General features: G+C 47.6%; 1 protein-coding gene across 1 annotated transcript; it reads left to right on the top strand.

The window, feature by feature from the left end:
* Window positions 1–358: 358 nt before the first annotated feature.
* Window positions 359–24,389, top strand: SYTL4 (synaptotagmin like 4; the record flags this gene model as incomplete). The annotated part of the gene is made up of 16 exons (XM_080718555.1): window positions 359–468; window positions 640–855; window positions 1,677–1,786; window positions 2,005–2,104; window positions 13,525–13,626; window positions 14,254–14,335; window positions 15,123–15,213; window positions 15,317–15,411; window positions 16,340–16,450; window positions 16,917–17,095; window positions 17,303–17,405; window positions 17,844–18,005; window positions 19,460–19,568; window positions 21,489–21,588; window positions 22,978–23,186; window positions 24,241–24,389. 16 exons carry the CDS (start codon window positions 359–361, stop codon window positions 24,387–24,389), a joined length of 2,028 nt encoding a protein of 675 aa, XP_080574681.1.

Raw genomic sequence — 24,389 nt, 5'->3', positions numbered from 1 at the left:
TGGGAACCCACGGTCCTCCTGTCTCCGCCTCCAGTGTACCGGGATCACAGGCATGCGCCATCACAGCAGACTAAGACGTTTATGCTGAAAGACTCAACCCTTTGGCGGAGTTAGGAATAACTTCTTAGAAAATCAAAGCCTCTTCCTTTCAGGGCACGATTCAAGTGGGAGTGGCATAGTAAATAGGTCAGACACTTTGTCTCTTTAGCCTTGCTGAAGGCAGAAGTAGCCTATTGAAAGAGTTGTCTGGAAGAAATCATATGTGTGAAAACTGCTCCTTGATTTCAGGCAGCTCCGATAGCTCTCCTTGTTGGGCTGCTGTGAGGAAAGAAGAGGAGAGGAGGAAGGAGGCATCATCATGTCGGAGATACTAGACCTCTCTTTTCTGTCGGAGGTAGAGAGGGATTTGATCCTCAGTGTTCTCCAGCGCGATGAGGAGCTCCGGAAGGCTGATGAAAAAAGGATTAGGTAAGCGTTCCAGAGAGCGGGGTCCGGGCTTTCCGCCCAGGTTTCTAGGCCTTGCCTTCTGAGCCTCCTCTGACTTTCCCAGGAGCCCGCATGCAGGCTGTTGGAGTTCCCTTGGGGAGTCGGCTCTGCGCAGGCCGCCTTCACCTGGGCTTTTCTTTGGGGTCTTGGCAGGAGACTGAAGAATGAGCTGCTGGAGATCAAACGGAAAGGGGCCAAGAGGGGCAGCCAGCACTACAGCGATCGCACTTGTGCCCGCTGCCTGGAGAGTCTGGGCCGCTTAGCTCCCAAGACCAACACGTGCCGGGGCTGCAACCACCTGGTGTGTCGGGACTGCCGCATCCAAGAGAGCAATGGCACCTGGAGGTGCAAGGTGTGCGCCAAGGAAATGTGAGTGCCACCTGCGGCCAAGAAACCAGGGGGCTGGCTGCGCGGCACATGGCTCTTCTTGGCTTTTGTTGTTTGAATAAGAGTCATTCTGTGTGTGTGTGTGTGTGTGTGTGTGTGTGTGTGTGTGTGTGTGTGTGAGAGAGAGAGAGAGAGAGAGAGCGAGAGAGAGAGAGAGAGAGAAGAAGAAGAAGAAGAAGAAGAAGAAGAAGAAGAAGAAGAAGAAGACGACGACGACGACGACGACGACGACGACTGGAGATTGGACCAGAAATCAGAAATATTTTACCTCCAACCTACACCCCCAGCCCGTGTGTGTGTGTGTGTGTGTGTGTGTGTGTGTGTGTGTGCACGTGCGCATGTACACCTGGGGATTGAACCCAGGGGCATTCTACCTCCAGCCCTTTTTATGTTCTTACTTTGGGGCTGGTTCTCACTGGGCTGCTGAGAGTCGCACTACGTTGCTGAGGCTGGCCTTCAACCTGTGATCCTCCTGTCTCACCTTCCCAAGTACATGCCACCGCACCTGGCAAGAGTCATTCTTTTTCCATAATGTTCTCTCCTCTCCCTCTCCCCTCCCCCTTTTTCTTTCTTTTTCTGGGGTGTTAGGGATTGAACTCAGGGTCTTCCATATGATAGCAAGCACTCTGGCACGTGAGCTATACCCCAGCCCCATTTAATTTTATTATGAGACAAGGTCTCTCTAAGCTGTTCAGGCTGGCCTGGAATTGGTGATCCTCCCTCCTGTCACAGCCTCAGGACTTGTTGGGATTACAGGGATATGCCCTACAACCCATCTGTTGTTCACTTTTATTCCTTCCCAGAGAGCTGAAGAAAGCAACTGGAGACTGGTTTTATGACCAGAAAGTGAATCGCTTCACTTACCGCACAGGCAGTGAGATAATCAGGATGTCCCTGCGTCGCCAGCCTCCAGGTACTGGGCCTCTGCAGATGGTCCCCAGCAGGCCTTAACCTCATACAGACCCACTGGTGGTGTCTTACCTTCACGGGCTCAGCTACTTTGAGGGACTGCAAAAGATGGCGTCTCCAGGCCTTCTGCAGTGGTGGCGCGTTGGGGGAGAGGCTGTGAGGGTTGTTGCCCTTTCCTGCCCTCTTCATCATCACCCTGACATGCTTTTGTTTGTCTTGAAGTTAATAAGAGAGAGACCCTGGGGCAGTCTGTCCATCAGACACAGATGGGCGATATCTGGCCAGGAAGAAAGATCATTCAGGAGCAACAGAAGGAGTCCAGGTGAGAACCCCGTAGTGACTTAAGAAATGCTACAACAGCCTTTAATTCTATTATTATTATTATTATTATTATTATTACAGGTCTGGGGATGGAGCCCAGGGGCATTTGACCTCCGAGCTACACCCCCTCCCCAATTATTTTTCTTTATTTTGAACCAGGGTCTCACTGAGTTGTGGAGGGCAAGCAGCTGAGGCCGGCCGCGAACCGCCGTCCTCCAGTCTCGGCCTATTCTTTTATTATTCTTTTGACTTTCCTTGGCTCCCCAAATAATAGATGTTCATCACGGAACATTTTGGAAAGTGCAGAAAAGAACAAGAATAAAGAAAGAAAAACTCAACACTAATCCCACCACCCACATAGAAACAGTAACATTTTGGCACATGTACTTCCTAAGAACAATTGGAAGACAAATGAATAACATCCATACATTAGTAAAAACTGAAGCAGTGTAGAAAAGAAGAAGAAAGCTACAAAGCGCTTCTATCCCTATGACTGCATTTTCACACTGTGAAATCATTTCAGCGGTCTCTGTATACAGGGATTGAATAAAGTCTAGAACATCAGACAATGATATAATAAATTAAAACAATTTCATTTAGTTTACTTGAATTTAATAAAAAAATTGAAATAAGTGCAATTGCAAATATTCAGAGAACTGTCTCTTTCTGTAAAAGATACTAGTCATTAACAGCACTCTAAGCTTAAGAAAAATACTGTGAAAACCATTGAATAGTTACTTTTTAGTGTTCTTCTAACAAGTTTATTGAGATAGAATTCATAAATCATAATTCACGAATTTATGATGTACAATGCAATGGTTTCTAGTAAATACACGGAGCCACATGGTTATAATTTATGGTGTAGAATGTAATGGTTTTTAGTATATGCACAGAGTTGTATGATCATAACCTCAACTGATTTTTGAACATCGTCATCACCTTAAAAAGAAACCCTATGCCCTGTTGCTATTACCCTCCCCCAATCTCTCTATCTTATCTGTCCTTAAACAATCATTAATCTACTTACTGTCATTCTGTCTTTACCAATCCACATAAAGGGAACTACATATATTTGGTTCTTTGTGGCTAAATTCTTTCCTTCTTTCTTTCTTTCTTTCTTTCTTTCTTTCTTTCTTTCTTCTTTCTTTCTTTCTTTCATACTGGGAATGGAACCCAGGGGCATTCTACCTCTGAGCCACACCCCCAGCCCTATTTTTTATTCTTTATTTTGAAACACAGGGTCTCACTGAGTTGTAAAGGGCCTCACTAAGTAGCTGAGGCTGGCCATGAATTCTTTCTTTAACATAATGTTTTTAAGGTTCATCCATGTTATAGCATTTATTGGTACGTCATTCTTTTTTGTTGTTAAATAATATCCCATTATGTATATTCCACATTTATCTCTTCATTTGTTTATAGACACTTGGGTTATTTCCAGTTTTTTGCCCTTAAGAATACTCTATGAACATTTGCTATAAGTTTTATGTATGTATGTTTTCTTTTATTTTAGGTAGAAACCTAGGAGTGGAGTTAGTGGTCAGTCAGTTTTTAAATCTGTCTGCTGCGATATTATACATTATCAGTGGACTCTCCTGTGAAAGAGGAAGAGATTAGCTTTCTTATTCTGCCCCCAATTCTTTCCCCTATTCCCATGATTTGTCACGCACTTTTATAAGGGTTTATAACATTCACCTGTTTGTTTTATACTTTGGTTGGCACGTTGTAGTTACCCATCATAATGAGGTTCAGAGCCATACAAGCGCACATGCACAGAGCACTTGGTGTGCGTCCCTGCAGATCCATCTCCACCCTGGCCCCTTTCCCCCGCACCCTGTATGTGCTAGTGATTGGTGTTGATGCCTTCGTGTACGGACATAGCATTATGTGAACTGTTTCCTCCATCCACTCGCGCTTCCCCCTCCCCACCTCTCCCCCTCAACCCCTTCCACTCTTCCGTTGCCCTCTCTCCTCATTTAGCTAAAGTCCCTCGGTTACCCACTTTCTCTCTAGCTTCCGCATATGAAAAAATACACATGATCCCTGACTTTCTGAGACCGCGTGGTCTCAGCACAACGCTGTCTAGTTCCATCCATTTTCCTGCAGACGACATCATTTCGTTCTTCATTGTGGCTGAGTACAATTTTCTTGTGCATTTACACCACGCTTCCCTTATCTCCTCGTCAGTTGATGGACACCTGGGTTGATTCCATAATTTGGCAGCCATGAATTGTGCTGTGGGTTTATAGCATTTACATTTCGTTACATGATCATAAGTCATCAGCTTTAAAAAGTGTTTGTGTAGTTTTAGTTTCAGACTTTGAAGGACTCTATTTACAACCACGCGTGTACCGTGGCTTTTCTCTTCCTGAATTCTTCAGTTTTTTTCTTCGTCGTCTGCATGTCGTCAATGAAAAGTCCCTTCAGGCGTGCAACTGATTGCATTCTTTCATGTTAACAATATCTGCTAAGTGCCGGTGTGCTCGACCAGCATCTTAGCTGCATATTGTATTTTTGGTTCACATTTTCTTTCCCTCAGAATATTGTAGACATTGCTCCATTGTCTTCTGCCACTGAATGTAACTGTGAAATCTAGGACCAGCTTGACTCGTTTTTCTCCCTTGTAGGTAACTGTGTGTTTGTACACGTGTGCACACGTGCATGCGTGGGGGTGTGTGTATTTTTGTGCCTGTGATTGGATTTGCCCAAATATTTCCTTTTCTTTTCCTTGAAATTCAGCAACTTAACAAGAATATATAACTCAATGCTGGTCTTTCTGTATCATTTTTCCGGATAGGTGGTATAACCGTGACTAGTTCTTTCATTCTTGAAAACTTCTCCCCGTACCATATCGCTGAACTCATTTTTTCTGTTCTATTAACAAAGTGCACCACCTCAGGGATATTGGGGTTTTTATCCTCCACTTATGTCCTTTTTAAAACTGTAGAATGCAGAAGAAAGTGAAATGAAAGCAGTTAGCCATGATTAGCCTGACTCATTTCTCTATGCGGTTAACTTACTTTTTGACCATTTTGTTTCTTTTCCTCTTCCACCTCTTCTTCTTTTGCTGTTTCTAAAAATACACTTTTATTGGTGCATTATCATCACATATCATAGTGACGTTAATAGTGGTAGGGACATAAATGCATACAGCACTTTGAATTACCTTACTTCAATATTAAGTGTTCTTCCTTCTCAATCTTCTTTTTCTCCTATTTTGTCATTTTATCATCTTGTATTTGAGCTCTTGCTCTGTATCAAATCCATATATTAAATCCATATATTACACTCCCCTGTAGAGGAAAGCAGTTATGAGAGACCTCCTTATTTTTCAGGGTTGTATTTTGCTCCAGACAATCTTCTTTGGCCAGGTCGTGAGTTTGCATCCTTTGCCCTCTGTGGCTGTTTGTATGCCAGCTCATTTCATTTCCCCTTGCTCAGTTCAGTAGGGCAAGATTCACCCATGTCTTTTGTTTGCTCTTATATAGGTTATGTTATTCTTCTGGACAGTTTCCTCATCTTAATTTGAAGCAATTGATCTCACCCCCACACTTGGCTACACTTTAGTCTAAGGACTGAGTATCGCTCTCCGAGCACAGTCGTGCATTGTCTGTTGACGGGGACACAGCTGAGCAGTGGATCGTTAGGAGGCTCACAGCTGGGCGAACAGCATAGAGCATGCTTGTACAAATGAATACAGCTCTGATGTCACTAAGCGAGATCATTTTATGGGATCACCAGTCTATCATTGACTGAAATACATTATGTAGTATCTGAATACACTTCTTTTTAAATGTTATTTTACTTTTTTTAATAGAAAAGAGCATTTTCATTCTTGTCCTTAGAAACTATAAAGATCATATGCATGACTTGAAAATGGGACTGTACCAAACAGTGGCCAAAGAAGAATCATCCATTCTATGTCTTTTTGGGGGGTCTGGTCACTTGGAAATACAGTGTTAGCAATGATCATGGTTGCCTGACACCTCACGTTGTTTTCATCCGTGGATTCACCACCGTCTACTTTCCCTTCCACGTGAGTTCAAGATCCCTTTTCACATTTCACCTACTGATATGCCAATCGCTAAGGCCTGGCTGGAACACCGACACTCTGTGCCATGTTGTCTTTTGACTCGGTACCCATTTGGTACACTCCACTGTCCCCTGATCGCCACATCTCATTTGTTGCTACAGAAAATATTGTGACTGGATTTTCTTTCCTTCTGCCTGTGTCTTGACAGGTCCTGGCCCACTCGCCCACTAACTGCACATGATTCAGAGACATTTCAAGAACCAAACTGCTGGCTAGTTTGGGTTTGTGTCTTACACACTCACGAAGGCCCGCATTGCAGGCCTTCGGAACATGGCTTCTGTTTTCTTCTCTTACAACCTAATCTATAGGCTTTTCCTGCATGCACACTGAGCCTAGGACTTGTGTCCTTTTTTCTTCACTCTCTATTTCAGTTTTGTTTTAAATAACTAATATATAAAATTGTACATATTTATAGGATGCAATGTTATATTGCAATAAGTGTGTACATTGTGTAATGTTCAAATTAGGGTAAACATATCTAACTCCTAAAAAAATATCGCCTCTTTATGGTGAAATCATCAAAAAATCCTTTCTTATGCATTTTTTCAATAATGGGGATTGAAATCGGGGCATTCTACCACCCAGCTACGCCCCCAGCCCTATTTTTTATTCTTTATTTTTTGAAACAGGATCTCACTAAATTGCAGAGGGCCTCACTAAGTAGCTGACGCTGTCCTTGAACCTGTGATCCTCTTGTCTCGGTCTCCCAAGTACTTGGATTACAAGTGTGTCCCACCAAACCCAGTTCTTCTATATTTTTTTCAGTACTGGAGATGGAACCCAGGGGTGTTCTACCTCTGAGCTATACCCCCAGCCCAATTTTTTATTCTTTATTTTGAAACAGGATCTCACTAAATTGTAGAGGGCTTCACTTCATAGCTGAGGTTGGCTACGAACCTGTGATCCTCCTGTCTCAGCCTTCTAAGTACTGGGATTACAAATGTGTGCCACCACACCCAGCTCTTTTGGTTTTTCTAAAATTATAGATAACGTGGCATTTGTCTTTCTGTGCCTTAACACAGTGGTCTTCAGTTCTATCCATATTGTAACAAATGCTAGGATTCCATTTGTTTTCTGGCTGAATAGTGTTCTATTGTGTATATGTACCATATTTTCTTTATCCACCCATCAATTATGGACATGCAGTTTGTATATATTGCTTAGAGGGCCTAAGTAGCTGAGCCTCCCAAGGATTGGGATGACAAGTGGCTGATGTGATTGTTAAAAGACAATACACATATATTCACATATGGCATAGTATAATTTGACCAATTATCACTATCACCTATGCCACTATTATGTACGGGAGGGTAGAGCCTGAAGGCAAACATACCACGACCTATGTGCATGTTTGTCTGTATGACTTTGAACCTCACAAAGCTGTATGATTACAGTGTACCCATAAAAATATTAAAAAGACTGTATAGAAATATATAAGTTAAGTCCTCCAGCAACCTCACTGCTCTGCCAAAATTATTGGTATTAGTTTTGGCATGTGAATTATGAAACACATGTGGGCTAAATCCCTAAAATTTTTGCTTCTTTTAAAAAATATCTATGGGTAAAGTAAAAAAGTATGAAAGACAATAATACAATCACATAGAAAATGGGAAATATTCGAATAGACATTTCACCAGTGAAAATATACAGATGTCAAATAAGCATATGAAAAGATGTTCAACATTATTAGTCATTAGATAAATGCAAATTAAAATCACATAAAATACTATTTTATGCCTGGTGAAATGGCTAAAATTCAAAAGCTTGACCATACCAATCATTGGCAGGGATATAGAACAATCAATTCTTATAAATTACTTATGGGAGTGTAACATCATATAGCCTTTTTTTGGTGATGGGGATTGAACCCAGGGGCATTTGACCCCCAAACTACACTCTAGCCCTTTTATTATTAATTTGTTTTAAATTTTGAAACAGGGTCTAGCTAAGTTACTGAGGCTGATCTCGAATTTGCATTCCTCCTGTCTTAGCCTCCTAAGAACAGAGATTACAGGTGTGCACCACCACACCCAGCTAAGATAGCCATTTTGAAAAAAAGTTGAACAATGGTCTAAAAAATTCAGTGTGTATTTATTTTGTGATTCAGCATCCCATTCCTAGGTACTTACTCAAGAAAAACAAAAATATATGTTCATTCAAAGACTTGGACATGAATATTCACAGCAGTTTTATTTGTGATAGCTAAACCTGGAAGCAACCCAAACATCCATTCAAAGGTAAACGGATGAACTGCGGCTCATTTATACGGTGGGATGCAATGAATCATCGATATGTGCAGCAGCGCAGATGAATCATAAAACAGTAATGAAGAACAGCGACACCAAACACAAACAGTACCTACTGTATGCTTTCATTTATATAAAATTCTAGAAAATGCAGCTGGGGATGGTGGTGCATGCCTGGAATCTCAGCACTTGGGAGGCTGAGACAGGAGGATCGCAGGTTCAAAGTCAGCCTCGGAAACTTAGTGAGTGCCTCAGCAACTTAGCAAGACCCTGTTTCAGAATAAAAAACCAAAAAAGGGCTGGGAGTGTAGCTCAGAAGTATACTGGCGTGGTGGCGCACACTTGGAATCCCAGCATTTGGGAGGCTGAGAGCAGAGGATCGCGGTTCGCGGACAGCCTCAGCTACTTAGTGAGGCCCTCGGCAACTCAGTGAGACCGTTTCAAAATAAAGAATAAAAAATTGGGCTAGGAGTGTAGGTTGGAGGTCAAACGCCACTGGGTTCCGTCCCCAGCACCACACAGAAAAAAAGAAGTATACTTCCCCTGGGTTTAATACTCAATACCTTCAAAAAATAAAAAATGTAGAAAATGTAAACTATTAGTGACAGAAATCAGATCCGTCTTTTCCTAGGGACGGGGGTAAGGAGGAAGGATTATTATAAAGGGGCATGAGGAAATTTTGGAAGTGATAGATGTGTTCCATAAGTGTGGTGATGGCTACACACACACACACACACACACACACACACACACACATCAAAACCCATCAGGTAGCACACAACTCACTTATGTCAGTTAAAGTTAAGGAGTAAGAGAAAAAAGTATAGAAAAATATATGGGCATCTTCCCATGTTGGCACCAAGCATCGTTCCTTTTGATATCTGTCTGGTGTTTCATTGCATGTACGTACCGTGATCGTATCTACACAGCCTTGGGTGGGTGATCCATCTGTTCTAGGTTAGGAGGCCCCCTTTTGCTTTGTGGATAAGGATAATAACGGCTTTTATTTGCTGAAACTGATGAACACATCTGACATCACTGGTCAGAATGTAATTTCTGAAACCTCCTGCTTCTGGCTGTGCATGGCCTCTTGTCTAATTGGACCAAGATGACTGCCATTTATTCTAAACGTGGAAAGAAATTAAGTGACCATAAATGATCTCTTCCATAATGATGGCGCCCCAGAGATAATCTAATTCAACCCTTCACTTTACAGAAAAGGAAGCAGGGTAAGTGATTTCCCTGAGATATACAGATAGTTAGAGCCAGGTCTCCCAGCCCTGGTTTAGTTTTTATTGCACAGATGTCAAATAATTGCTTTTTTGCCCTGGGGTTGTTTGTATCAGCTCTGGACCAGTACGTATTAATCTGTAGGCAAAACACACAAGCAAAAACCACTCTCCACGGGCCATTGCCAAACGACCTCTCTAAAGGAACGACTCTGTTTGGAGTTCTTTTTTCTTTGGAGTAAAGGGGGGAAAGAATGATGTTAAATTTTAAAAAATCAAATCAAGCCCCCTGTCGCGAAGGATACTGCAATGCAAATACATTTTTCGAGGAATGACAACTGTTTTCCCTCTTGCGAGCACTAGAATTTCAACCCCTGCTGCCTGTTTTCACAGAACTATCTTAAATATCATGTAACATCTTGAAAAGTTCATTCCTTACCGGCTGAGACCATATGGACTTGGTTGCCACCCTGTCCATTGATCAGTCTGTTGATTTACTTAGTGCGTGGTACGTATGCCTACTGGGAGGCAGGCAACGTTCCCGGCGCTGGGGTACACCAGTGGATACAAAGAGAGCTTAGATTTGGGGGTAGGGGACATGAAACCCAATCGATTAAGTAAACGTACAGCGTATCAGATGTTGAGAAATGCGATGGAGAAAATGAAGCAGACCAAAAGGGCAGGGAGTGCAGGAATATCTGTGTACATGTGCTGTTTTCCTTGGGATAGCTGGGGCAGGTCTTATTAAAGAGACATTTGCGCAAAGTCACGAAGCCAGTAAAGGTGCAGACCTTCCGAATATCTAGGGGAGGATCCTGTAGGCAGGTATCAAGATCCCAAGTTTGTGTTTGACACTTTTGGTTAATCAAGAATGGAGTTGCGGGAGTGTTGCCAGGTGGCTGCACGGGAGGAGATGAAGACGGAGCTGGGACAGATCATATAAAATGTTTACACCGGAAGGACCATCTTTCACTCCCAAAGAGAAGGACGGCTCTGGACCAGTGCCGTGATCGTAGTTTTCTTCTTTTTAAAAACTGAAGTAAAATTCGCATAATGCAAGTCATCTTTTAACAGTTTTAAAGTGTTCACTACTGTAGTTGTTAGTACGTTAAGACTTTATTTTTGCAGCACTGGCGATTGAACCCAGGGGTGTTCTACCACTGAGCTACACCTCCAGCCCTTGTTATTTTTATTTTGAAAAGGGGTCTCACCAAGTCGCTGAGACGGGCATGGAATCCGCGATCTTCCTGTTTCAGCCTCCCAAGTGCTGGGACTGCAGGCGCGTGCCACTTTCTCAACACTGTGCCATCACTGCAGCTATTTAATTTTGGACCATTTTAATCACCTCTAAAAGAAACCCTGTATCCATTAAGCAACCATTTCCCCAACCCTGTGTTTGCTTTCAATTTCTATGGATTTTCCTAGTCTGTATTCTGTTTCATACAAACGGAGTCATACAACATGTGGTCATTTTTGTTTGACTTCTGTCAGTTAACATAATGTTTTCAAGATTCATCTATGCTGCAGCATGTATCAGAACTTCATATTCTTTTATGGATGAATAATATTTCATGAGTGGATATAAAGCATTCGGGGTTCTGGCGATAGAGCCACAGGGCATACATCCCCAGACCTTTGTAAATCTTTGTTTATTTTGAAATAGGGTCTCATTAAGTTGCTCACGTTCTCCTGCAGTTGCCGAGGCTGACCTCAAACCTGTGATCCTTCCGTCCCGGCTTCCTAAATACTGGGATTCCAGACGTGTACCACCACACCCAACTATAACATTTTAAATACAGTCCTCTATAATGAACATTTGCATTATTTCCAATGAATCTTTATGTAGAAGTTTTTGCACAAACGCGTTTTTTAGTGCTTTGGGGTATATGTTAGGAGTGGAATTGCTGGGTCACATGGTAACTCAGTGTTGGCTTTGTATTGTCAGGGCTCATTTTGGCTGTTGTGTGGTGGGTAGATTGTCTCGGGACAAGGGAAGAAGCGGAGACGTTCATTAGGAAACTATTATAACCACCCAGTTGTTAGACTGTGGTTGGGACCAGAGCAATGTCAGCGGAAGGCATAGAACTGAACAGATGCCAGGATATCCTTGGAGACAGACCTAGGGGGGTTGCTGATAGATTTTTGACCCGAGACATGAGAGAAGGGAGTTTCCACTTGGTGAGGTTGAAGGAACAGTGGGTTCGGGGTAAGACCAGGGCTTTGGTTTAGACTTGTCACGGTTGAGACATTTAGGTTGGAAATGTCGACGAGGCTGTGGGCAAAGCAAGTCCGCACTGTAGAGATACATTGGACATATCAGTTTATGGATGGTATTTAAAGTCATGAGTCTCGACGAGATCATTTAGGGGAAGGAGTCTGGAAACAATCCCAAATATTTGAGTTGTGGGAGAGAGGAGGGACTGTGAGGGAGACTGAGAAGGGGCAGCCAGGGAGGTCGGAGGAGGAAACGAGGGGAGCGCAGGGCCTTGGGGGCCCAGGGAAGGTACTTGAGGTATTGAAGGAGGAATGAACACTTTCTTTTTTCTGCTTCTCAGTAGTTCTTTGACATAGAACCCAGGAATGGTGTTCTAACTGTCGGAGGTGAGGGTCACCATTCTGCATGCCCAGGTTCATCTTCTTTAAAGTAATTCAGCTGAAAAACAACTCTGGTCTTCTCAATGCTATCTTTAAGACATACTGCTTCCTGGGTATGCTGGTGCACGCCTGTAATCCTGGCACTTGGGAGTTTGAGACAGGAAGTTCACAGGTTCAAGGCCAGCCTTGGTGACTCAGCGAGACCAAGTTTCAAAATAAGAAATAGAGTCAGGCGTGGTGGGCACGCCTGTAATCCCCGCGCTTGGGAGGCTGAGACAGGAGCATGGCGCAGCTTCAAAGCCAGCCTCAGCTACTTAGTGAGGCTCTCAGCAACTTAGTGAGACCCTGTTTCCAAATAAAATATAAAAAAGGTCTGGGAGTATAGCCCAGAGGTAGAAAAGTCCCTGGGTTCCATTCCCAGTACCACAAAAATAAAATAAGAGAATAGAGCTGGAGGTATAGCTCAAAGGTAAAATACCCCTGAGTTCAATCTCTACTAGTACACGCATGCACACACACACACACACACACACACACACACACACACACCAGGGTACTTTGAGAGCAAGGTTATTAATCCAGACTTGGGGTGTGTTGAGAGAGATCTGGAGGAATTGACACGCAAGGATTGGCCTCAAGAAGGGGTAGGTAAAAATGGTCATTGTGAAAAGAACATCCTAGGAAGAGAAAAGAGGGAAGAGGGAGCTCTTTGGGCTCTCTGGGGAACAAGAACTTCATCTTTCTGGAATATAAAGTATGAGTTGGAGTGGGAGATGAGCGAGAAGGCAGGAGATGCGAGTGGAGTTCAGATCATAAGGATCTTCGTGCCATGCTAAGAAACTGAAATTGAGTCCCAGCAGCAATGGGCAACCACTGAAGAATTTTTCAAGTCAGCTCATGCTTATTTTAGGAAAAGCACTCAGGTTGCCTTTGTGAAGGGTTGGAAGGAGGCCTGACTGGAGGTAGGAGGACTTTTCCCTCCCCCCCCTCCTTCCCTCCCTCCCTCTCTCCCTTCCTTCCTTCTTTTCTTTCTTCCTTCCTTCCTTTTTTGTGATACTGGGGTTTAAACCCAAGGTGCTCTACCTCTGAACTACACCTCCAGCACTTTTTGTTTCAAAACTTGGTTCCCTACATTAGTACACAGCAGCCTCAAACTTGCGATCCTTCTGTCTCAGCCTCCCAAGTACGAGGAATGAAGACGTGGGCCACCAGCAGCTAGGAACTGCTTCCTTCTAATGTCAGCTTTGGGTTTTTATTCCAGTGTGCCCTTTGAGGTGCCAAAGCTGAAAAGCGGAAAGAGTGTGCTGGAGGCCGAGAGCGAGAGTCTGGAGAGCTACACGGCCGACTCGGACAGCACCTCGAGGTGAGCCCCACACCCCCATTTCAGTCCGCCCCGCTCTGCCCAGCCACCGTCCCCATTGTCTTCTCTGGCATCTGGATGCAGGTCTCCTATCCCTTAAGTATTCTTGGTTTCTGTCCTCAGGAAGTCGAATGCAGTGTTTCTTCTGACCTCACCCAGTCTTTTTTTTTTTTTTTTTACCCTTTTTTGTAGTACTGGGGATTGAGCCCAGGGGCATTCTATCACTGCGTCTTTTTATTTTTATATTCTCTAATCTCAGACAGGGTCTTGCTAAGTTGCTGAGGCCGGTCTTGAACCTGCGATCCTCCTGTCTCCCGGGATTACAGGTGTGCGCCGCTGGCTCTCAATAGAAAGCTTTCAGTAGTACTTCTGTTGGGTTGGCTCTGGGCATGCGCACAGCTTGGAGGCTTCCTCCTAGCCCAGCCCGGCTGTCCCATTCCAACGGGGGTGTGAGTGTTTGTGTTCATTTCCAGTGCCTTTGAGGCAAATCAGATGTGAAAGAACCTTCTAGAATTGGTTACTATGCTGACCCCAAACAGGCGACTCTGCTTCCTAGCCAGAGCTTTGTGTCCCAAGTGGAGGAGGAGGAGGAGCGGGAGACTCGGTGATAACTTGTCGATGTGCTTCCAGGAGAGACTCTCTGGGTGAATCTGGCCTCTTTCCAGAATGGAAGAAGATGTCTGCCCCCAAATCGCAAGCAGAAAAGGGGAAGGTAAATTTCAGGTTATTGGCATTTTCTTTTCTCCCTCCCCTTCCTCCCTTCCCTTTCTCTCTTCCTTCATATTTTTCCTTTCTTTCTCCCTTTTCCTCTCTCCTCCCCTCCCCGCCCCTCCTCCCCCTCCCTCCCTCCTATTCTTCCTTCATTCCTTCTTTCCTTCCTTCTTTCTTTCTTTGCTCAGGAAAATTTTAAGTCAGTAATTCAATGAAACAAATTTTACTTCCAATTCACTGGGGAGTGTTTTCTAAAGTTTTTGGTGTAATATGTGAAGACTCAGCTTTGTGCTACTTTTATGCGTGTGTGCGGTGCTGGGGCTGGAACCCAGGGGCATTCCCCTTCTGAGCCACACCCCCAGCCCCATCTTTTATTCTTTATTTTGAAACAGAGTCTCACTAGGTTGCAAAGGGCCTTGCTAAGTAGCTGAGGCTGGCCTTGACCCTATGATCCTCCCGTCTCGGCCTCCCAAGTACTGGGATTACAGTGTGCGCCATCACACCCTGCTCACATAGTTTTAAAATTATATTTCTTCTTTGTTACTTTATCGGTGCATTGAAATTATCCATCATGGTGAGGTTAAAAGTGACACAAACAGACACACGCACGGCAAGGGGTGCGTCTTCCTCCACACCCCGCACCACCCCCCTTCCCTCCCTCTCTGCACATGCGTGTTACCATACCTTCATGTTTAGACAGAGCACTATCTGAGGTGTTTCCTTCCTCACGCTTTCTCTCTCCCTCCTTTCTACGGCTCTGCTGAGAGCTCCCCCTTATCTCTTCCTAGGAAGCGCAGCCAGGGGGTGAGGATGTGGGCTCTGTTGATGAGGGGGAGATGCTCTTCAAGAAGAACACCCGGAAACTCCTCAGGCCTTCAGGTAGCTTCCCGTGCCTCAGGGCAGAGGCCCCAAGCCCCCTTCCCGGGCCCCTGGTGTGGGGAGGAGGAGGTCTCTTGACCTGGCTATTTGGTCTTTCTCTCAGAATACACGAAATCTGTGATGGATCTTCGCCCAGAAGATGCGGATCATGAAAGTGGGTCCTTGGGAGATAGAAGCAGATCTGTCCCCGGCCTCAGTGTGGACATGGCGAGTGCTCGTGTGTTCCATCTGCTCACTGTGCTTTCTTGCTTTAAGTTGAGAATCAGCATCAGTACTGAATACTTTTTAATATATATATATTTTCTTTTTTGCAGTACTGGGGGTGGAACCCAGGGGCACTCTACCTCCGAGCTGCACCCCCAGCCCTATTTTTTATTCTTTCTATTGAAACAGGGTCTCACTGAGTTGCAGAGGGCCTCACTAAGTAGCTGAGGCTGTCCGTGAGCCGCGATCCTCCTGTCTCAGCCCCCCAAATGCTGGGATTACAAGCGTGCGCCACCACGCCCGGCTCGGCACCTGATACTTCCAATCAACCTGTTTAATTATTTAGGAAAAGGCAACATGGATCTTTAATTTCCCAAATTTCGGAAGTAAATCCAATTCCTGTTTTGCTTAAAGGAAACCACTGTGTGCTCTCTTACCTTCTAATGCCTTGACGGATATATGGTTGGGTGCGCAAATAAACACATATTTTGATTAAAGGAATGTCTGGATTGGACAGTCAATGGAAAAAGTTATAGTTCCTGTAAAATATGACATACCTTTAGTCTACTTTTATTTTTGAAAAATTTTATTAGTACCTCGTAATTCTTCGTTGTAGTGAGGTTCAGTGTGATGCCAGCACACACGCACCCACTCTTGATGGTTTCCTTCCCTGCCGTTCCCGTCCTCCCTTCCCTGTACACTTTAGTGACATTGCTAGTAATAGCAATATTGGGAAGAGGACTTTCTGGCCTGGCCAGGAAGCCGGGAGTGAGCAGACATCTAACAGTGATACTCTGCGTACCTATTCACACGAAACCTCAGAGCAACTGTGGTTCCTACTAAAGGAATTGGATATGAGAAGATAGGAGCATGGAAGCTTTTCCCATTTTTGTTCATTCGGAGCTTCTCTTTGTCGTTCCAGGAAGAAGAGGAGGAGGAGGAGGAGGAAGAAGAGGAGGAGGATATCGACCACTTGGTGAAGTTACATCGCCAGAAACTGGCCAGAAGTAGCAGGCAGAGTAGTTCCTCCATGGTAAGCTCTCGTCCTCCCAAGCTACCCCCCCCGCCCCTTTCTTATTTTGAAACAGTCTTGCTAGGTTGCTGAGGCTGGCCTCAAGCCTGTGACCTCCCATCTCAGTCTCCCAGGCATTGAGATTGCAGGCATCCCTGGTTTTGCTATAGGTTTTGATAGAGATAAGGGCGTTAATAAAGGCTAAACCCTTCTAGCCAATGTTTAAGCTTCCATTCTATATCATGAATGGCCTTAGCTAAGGCCTCTAGACCTTGCCCACCTTTGGGGCACATGAAAATTCACAATAAAGTGTGTCCAGGAGGAGAAAAAGAGAAGCAGCGAAGAGCCCGGGCGAGACACGCGCTGATGGGGAGCAGCGGCGCTGTGGGGAAAGGAGTGCGGCGGCGGGGGGGGGGGGGGGGGGGCTTTGTCCCTCTGCTGCCTTTGCGGGCCGGGCCGTGCTCACACCTGCGCTGCGTCCTCTCAGAGTACGATCGGCAGCATGATGAGCATCTACAGCGAGGCCGGAGACTTCGGCAACATCTTGGTGACCGGCAAAATCGCCTTTTCGCTGAAGTTTGAGCAGCAAACGCAGACGCTGGTGATCCACGTGAAGGAGTGCCACCGGCTGGCCTACGCCGACGAGAACAAGAAGCGCTCCAACCCGTGAGTGCGCTGCGGGCGCTTTCCCACTGGGCTTAGCGGGGCGCAGGGCGCAGGTGGAGGACGGGGAAGGAGGAGTGGCGTAGCCAGGAGGCTGCAACGTGCCATCCTTGACGCTGCATTTCCTCGTGGCCTGCTTGGAGGAGAGCAGGGAAGAGGGGGCCTGAGACGGGGCAGCAAAGCACTTACCGCGACTCTCGTTTTCGCTAGCTACGTGAAGACCTACCTTCTGCCTGATAAGTCCCGCCAAGGGAAAAGAAAAACTAGCATCAAAAGGGGCACCGTCAACCCTCTGTATGATGAAACCCTCAGGGTAAGCATGGAGGGCGAAGAGCTGGCGCCATCCCGGGCCCCTGTGGCTCTGCCTCCGCAGCGGGGCGGGTGGCCCGGCCTCAGGGACAGGGAGCACGTGTTGGAGGTGTCCCGGGGCATCGCTTCACATCCCAGTGGCCCGGTAAAGAAAGTGAGGTTACGAAGTTAAACAGTCACGTGGCCACAAATCGTACTCGGCACTTGACAACGTTTTCCACGAGATTTTGATGACTTCTCCAGGTGTCCCCAGGGCACGGGGTAGTTAGGGAAATGGGATAAATAAAGGCTTTGAGAGAGGAGACTCCGTGCTTAGACAAGTCGCTGGCTGTTTAGGACTCTGAGCCTCAGTCTGGGTTATGTAGGGGTTGGAAAATCGTGTGTGTGTGTGCGTGTGTGTGTGTTTACTACAAACGCGTCACCTGGAACTCCTGCCCCACAGTATGAGATCCCGGAATCCCTGCTGGCCCAGAGGACCTTGCAGTTCTCAGTTTGGCACCACGGTCGTTTTGGCAGAAACACTTTCCTTGGAGAGGCGGAGGTCCAGATGGATTCCTGGAAGCTCGACAAGAAACTGGATCATTGTCTCCCTTTACATGGAAAGGTAGTCTGCTTTAACAGCTCGGCCTGCAGCTTGGATCTAAAGCAGAATTGTCTGCAGTCTGTCGGTAGCGGCTTCCGATACAGTCGTCTGCAGAGTTCTGTCGCCCCCTGCGGGCGTGCGTGAGCGTGACAGGAATTTCAGCAATCTCTTGCTGGTTCTTTCTCCTCCTCCTCCTTTCCTCCCTCTTTCTCTCTCTTTCCTTCTCTGTCCCTCACCCCTTTCCTTCTGTCTCTCCTCTTCTCTCTTTCTCCACCAGGGGCATTCTACCTCTGAGCTCCACCTCCAGCCCTATTATTTTATTCTTTATTTTGAAACAGGGTCTCACTGAGTTGCAGAGGGCCTCACTAAGTAGCTGAGGCTGGCCTCGAACCTGTGATCCTCTGGTCTCCGCCTCCCAAGTACTAGGATTGCAAGCGTGCACCACCACGCCCAGCTGAACAGTTCCTGTTTGACCTGTCACATTGTCTCAGGATGGCTGTCTGCCAGGTGCTATCGGAGAAAGCACAACTGAGTTTTCCTTTCTGCCGTGGCTGTCTACCTGTCCTTCCGTACACCTGGTCATCAGAGATGGAAGCCACCCCCAAGGCTGAGCTCCTGCTCACTGGTGCCCTATGCACGCGGAGGCCTTCTAAGCACTCCGTAAGCCTCCCTATGTGGACTGGCACTCAGAGCCTTGCCCCTTCGGGCCGATTCCTAACAATACTGCTAGCCAGACTCCTCACCAAGGGGCAGCGCTTTGTGGGTTTGTGTATTGGCATCTGGTAAGTGTAGCCACTAACGGCACAGTAATGGGGATTGCAGAAGCACCTTCGTGGGTTCTTCCATATCTGCTCTGGAAGAAACTGCCGTAGAAGCCTGTGGCTGGGCCACATTATAGATGGCGCACATCTGTAATCCCAGTGCTTGGGAGGCCGAGACGGAAGGATTGTGGGTTCTTGCTACCTCTGCAACTTAGTGAGGCCGTCAGCAACCTAGTGACTAGGCTTGGTTTCAGAATAAAAAACGAAATTGATCCAGCCGGGCGTGGTGGCACACGCTTGTAATCCCAGCATTCGGGAGGCTGAGACAGAAGGATCTGGGTTCATGGCCAGCCTCAGCTACTTAGTGAGGCCTTTTACAACTCAGTGAGACCCTGTTTCAAAATAAAGAATAAAAAACAGGGCTGGGGATACATAGAGCTCGGAGGTAGAATGGCCCTGGGTTCCATTTCCAGTACCACAAAAAACACCCTGAAATGGAGCTAAGGGTGTAGCTCAGAGGTCAACTATCCCAGGGTTCAGTCCCCAGTGAATTAAAAGGAAGCTCATGGCTGCCATGACCTAGATGGTCTAGGGACCCTGGATGGTATGTGTGGGAGAAGGATCCTTCCTGACAGTCACTTTCGGCCTTTAAGGAGAGGTCCCTACAATCGCTGAGAAGCCTGCCCTGCCCTGTCGGCTCCCCCTGTGTTTCAGGTCAGCGCCGAGTCCCCAAGCGGCGGCCCGGCACACAAGGGAGACCTGGTGGTTTCCCTGAAGTACGTCCCAGCCTCCAAACTCCCCGTTGGAAGTGATCGGAAACAGAGTGAGTTTTGGGGGGCCTGGATCTTTGCTCAGTCTTCCGTCTAGGAGCTGGGTAAGTGAGGGTGGTATTGGCACGATTGAAGACACCAGACCAGGATGTTCTTGGACCTTCTAGGCAATGTTCCTTTACTGAGCAAGCCTTCTCTGCATTCAACTAGAAGGGGATGCCTTCGTTTTGGCATTCTTTTTTAGGATTTATTGGTGCACTATTATTATGCATCATAATATGACTCAAAAGCCCGATATGAACCGGGCGTGATGGCACACCCTTGTAACCCCAGTACTTGGGAGGCTGAGATCACAGGAAGATGACAGGTTTGAGGCAAGTCTGCAGCTACTTAGCGAGGCCCTCTGCAATTTGGTGAGGCCCTTTTTCAAAATGAGGAATAAAAATAGGGTTAGGGGTATAGCTTCCGAGTTCAATTTTTAGTACCCCACACACACACACACACACACACACACACACTGCCAGACATGGTGGTGCACCCCTGTAATCCCAGTACTTGGGAGGCTAAGATGGGAGGATCACAGGCTCAAGAACAGCCTCAGCAAGTAGTGAGACTCGGCAACCTAGTGAGACTCTGTTACCAAATAAGGAATAAAATTGGGCTGGGGTTGTAGCTCGAAGGTAGAATGCCTCTGGGTTCAATTCCCAGTACCGCAAAACATTTTAAACACATGGTTCAAAGTGATACCCGCACTTATGCAGCGGCTCTGTGTGGCTGGTTCTGTCAGTGCAACACGACTGTCCATTGGAGTGAGATCCCAGCGATGGTCCCTCTGTGCGCGCCCTCTCTCGCGGCGGCCCTCTTAAAGAGCGTTACTTCAGGCTGCCGAGCCGGGTCGCTGTGGCGAGCCAGTAGGCGGGCAAAGGAGAACGGCTATTTTGAGGCTGAGTGGTCTTTGGAAAGGGTGCGAAGTGAGACTGGACGTCGGAGGCTGAGGCGGAGTCGGTCAGCGTGCCGGACGCTGGCTGGTGACTGCAGAGGTGTGAAGGACGTGGCCTTTGCACGCTAGTGAGGACGCTAGTTTACCAAGAAAGGCAGTCGTGTGCTAAGGGGACCAGATACAGGAGTGATCGGTTTTATGCGATACACTTGAGAGCACCGGTAGGGGAATTACTGTAGAAACTGGACCTTCAGGTTTGACCAGAGAGAGAAAGAAGGCAAGCAGGGGAGGAGAATGTACCCCGAGGTGGACACAGCGCGAGCACAGGGTAAAAACGGCCTGGTAAACATGGAGCTGTGCGCGCGTGGGAGTGAGACCCTTATTTCAGCGGGGCTGGCGCAGGGTACGTTTGCTTATGTAGGAACAGGGCGGGGATTAGAGATGAGGCTGAGGCCAACTGCCCTTGAATGGAAGAAGTTCAGCCAGATCGGCAGCCATGGGAAAACAGGGTTTTAAAGATACTTTGAAGCCGGCGTGGTGGCGCACGCTTGTAATCCCAGCGTTTGGGAGGCTGAGACAGGAGGATCACAGTTCGAGGACAGCCTCAGCTACTTAGGCCCTCTGCAATTCAGTGAGACCCGGTTTCACAATAAAGAATAAAAAGTAGGGCTGGGGGTGTAGCTCGGAGGTAGAATGCCCCTGGGTTCCATTCCCTGTACTGCAAAAAAAAACAAAAACAAAAACAAAACAAAACAAAACAAAAAAAAAACTTTGAGCAAGAAGATTTGGGATGAGCGAGCAGCTCAAGGGGGGTGTAGAGTGCCTGGAGAAGAGAGGGGAGGATCTGACCTCAGGGCGCAGTCACCGTTTAAAGGATGCAGCGAAGAATGGTGGCCGGGCACGTGGCACACGCTTGGGAAGCTGAGACAGACAGACGGAGCACCGGTTTGAGAGACCCAGGTCTTGAGCAGAGTGCGGGGGGAGCGCTTGCCTGAGCCGTGCGGCCCACTCACTGCGCCGGCCTCCCTTGCAGGTAAAGGCGGGGAAGGGGGAGAGCTCCAGGTGTGGATCAAAGAAGCCAAGAACCTGACGGCTGCCAAATCAGGAGGGACTTCAGACAGCTTTGTCAAAGGGTGAGTCCCTGGACTGGCGCCAACCGAAGCGTCCCAGAAGAGAGGGACCCAGTTTCCCCTTTCTCTGTGGGTACCATCCTTGTGCACCTACCGATCCCAGCAACAACTTTGTTCCTGAAATTGGCTGCTGGGAGAACCCACCGCCACCTTCGCCCTGGGCCTGAACTCAGTTGCAACTGGGCTGTGACTCGAACACGAGGCTCCTGCTCGCAATTAAGCTTGCGCCTCCCGACCGGGTGGACTCTGGGGACTTGGCGCTCTCTTGCCCATAATTTGTCAAATACTTTGTTAGTGCACTGCGATTAGCTATCAGAGCGAGGGTCAAAGTGATAACAACATGCGCACACAGCGCCTCCCTCTGGATCCCGCTCTGTCCTCCTCCTCCCTTGCTGCCCCGCTCGGCGAGGTTGGCCTCCATCTTCGAGGTTGGCCTCCATCTTGGATGTGCGCGTCCCAGCGGCTCCTTCCTCGCGCTCCCCTCGCTCCGCTGCTCTACCGCTCTGCCCTCTCCCTGCATCGCAAGCCCCCCGTGTTTCCTCTTTCTCTCTGGTTTCCGCACCTGAGAGGAAACGCGGGCGCCTTGACTGTCTAAGCCTGGCCGGCCTCGTTTAGCGTGCAGTTCCCTAGCAGCCGTTTTCCCGCAGAGGACAGCGTTCTGATCTTTATGTTGAGGAGTTCGTTGTGTACATACTGCGTTTTCTTTACCCATCCCCGTCAAGGGGCAGCTGATTCCATAACTGAGAATTGTGTAAACACGGCCATGGCCGTGTCGCTCTGGTATTCTAACTTTAATTACTTGATTCCCTGTCAGCGCTTTTTTGTGTGTGGGGGAGTCTGGGGATGGAACCCAGGGGCACTCGACCTCTGAGCTCCACCCCAGCCCAGTTGTTTAGTCTTTATTTTGAAACAGGGTGTCACCGAGTTGCCAAAGGCTTAAGTAGCCGAGGCTGGCCACAAACCATGATCCTCCAGTCTCGGCCTCCCGAATGCTGGGATCACAAGCGTGCGCCACCACGCTGGACTCCCCGTCAGTTTTAAGCAGTGCTGGCCTTCCTCGTATCATACATCACTCACGGACTTGAGCTTGCAAGCAAATCACGTCCGGCCAAGCCTGTAGATAGTGTTTTGTTTACCTGACACAAGACCAGTAGAACCAAATCTTTAAAATGCACCTTTGATAGACACAGACGACAGCCCGACTAATCCTGTATTCATTTTCTCTCCAGGTTGGAGGAATTGAAGGAGGTGAATTGTCGAGTGAGCGGCGGGAGGAGGGCGTGCGCGCGCGGGGCTGGTGCCGACTCGCCTTCGAGGCGCAGGGCAAGGGAAGGGGACTGCACACAGGTGCTGGCGGCCCCAAAAGGCTCATTCCTCTCTGCCCTTGGCCAGATACCTCCTTCCCATGAGGAACAAGGCCAGTAAGCGGAAAACGCCGGTGATGAAGAAGACCCTGAACCCCCACTACAACCATACGTTCGTGTACAGCGGGGTGAGGCCGGAGGAGCTGCAGCACGTGTGCCTGGAACTGACCGTGTGGGACCGGGAGCCCCTGGCCAGCAACGACTTCCTGGGAGGGGTCAGGCTGGGCGTCGGCACCGGTGAGGGCGCCCCTCCATCCTGCCTTGTCTTTTTTTTTTCTTCTGGGTAGTAGAGATTGAACCCGGGGACATTCTACCTCTGAGCTGTACCCCTCGCCCTTTTTATTTTTCATTTTGAAACAAGGTCTCGCTCAGTTGGTGAGGGTCTTGCTAAATGGCTGAGGCTGGCCTCCAACCTGTAGTCCTCCCGTCTCAGCCTCCCAAGTTATGAGTACATGCATGTGCCACCATGCCCAGCTCCTTTCTAATTTTTTCTTCGGAAACAAGGTCTCGCTAAGTTGCTGAGGGTCAGCCAGGCGTGGTGGTACAAACCTGTGATCCCAGTCCTTGGGAGGCTGAGACAGGAGAATCTCGGTTGGCTGACAGCCTCAGCTACTTATGCCCTTTGCAACTCAGTGAGACCCTGTTTCAAAATAAAGAATAAAAGCATAGGGCTGGGGCATAGCTCGGAGGTAGAGCGCCCTGGGCTCCATCCCAGTACTATTAAGTTGCTGACGGTGTTGCTAAGTTACCCATACTCCTCCCAAGTACTGAGATTGTAGGCATGTGTCACCACGCCTGACCAGCGTTCAATTAAAAAAAAAAAATATATATATATATAGCTGGGCGTGGTGGCGCACACTTGTAATCTCCACGCTTGGGAGGTGGAGACAGGAGGATCATGCAGGTTTGAAGCCAGCCTCGCTGGCTTGAGACCCTGTTTCCAAATAAAATATAAAAACATAGGTCTGGGAGTATAGCCCGGAGGTAGAAGGGTTCCATCCCCAGTACCACCAATATATATATAATTTGGTGATAACAGAAGGGCAGTAGGTGTGGCATGAGGCGCCAGACACCAGAGCCCTGTAATAATGGCCCCTGAATCAAAAGTCCCTAGTGCGTAGGCGCCATATGGAGTCCCGTTTCATCGGCCCGGTGTCCTGATACTCTCAGGAGCACAGAAGTATCTGTGCAGGATCCCGGGAGCACCTACAGCGCACTGTCTTGGGCACAGCCCCTCCCCACGTAGCCCCCCCCCCCCCGGCTCAGCCTGGTGCTCTGGCGCTCTCCTCAGGGATCAGCCACGGAGAAGCTGTGGACTGGATGGATTCCACCGGAGAAGAAGTCAGCCTGTGGCAGAAGATGCGACAGTACCCGGGGTCCTGGGCTGAAGGGACGCTGCAGCTCCGCCCCTCCATGGCCAAGCAGAAAGCGGGCTCCTGA

Source organism: Muscardinus avellanarius (genome assembly GCF_963383645.1).
Source record: "Muscardinus avellanarius genome assembly, chromosome: X".
NCBI classification, from domain to species: Eukaryota; Metazoa; Chordata; class Mammalia; order Rodentia; family Gliridae; genus Muscardinus; species Muscardinus avellanarius.
Note: the sequence above shows the minus strand (reverse complement) of the source record. Positions and strands in the feature narration are given on the sequence as shown.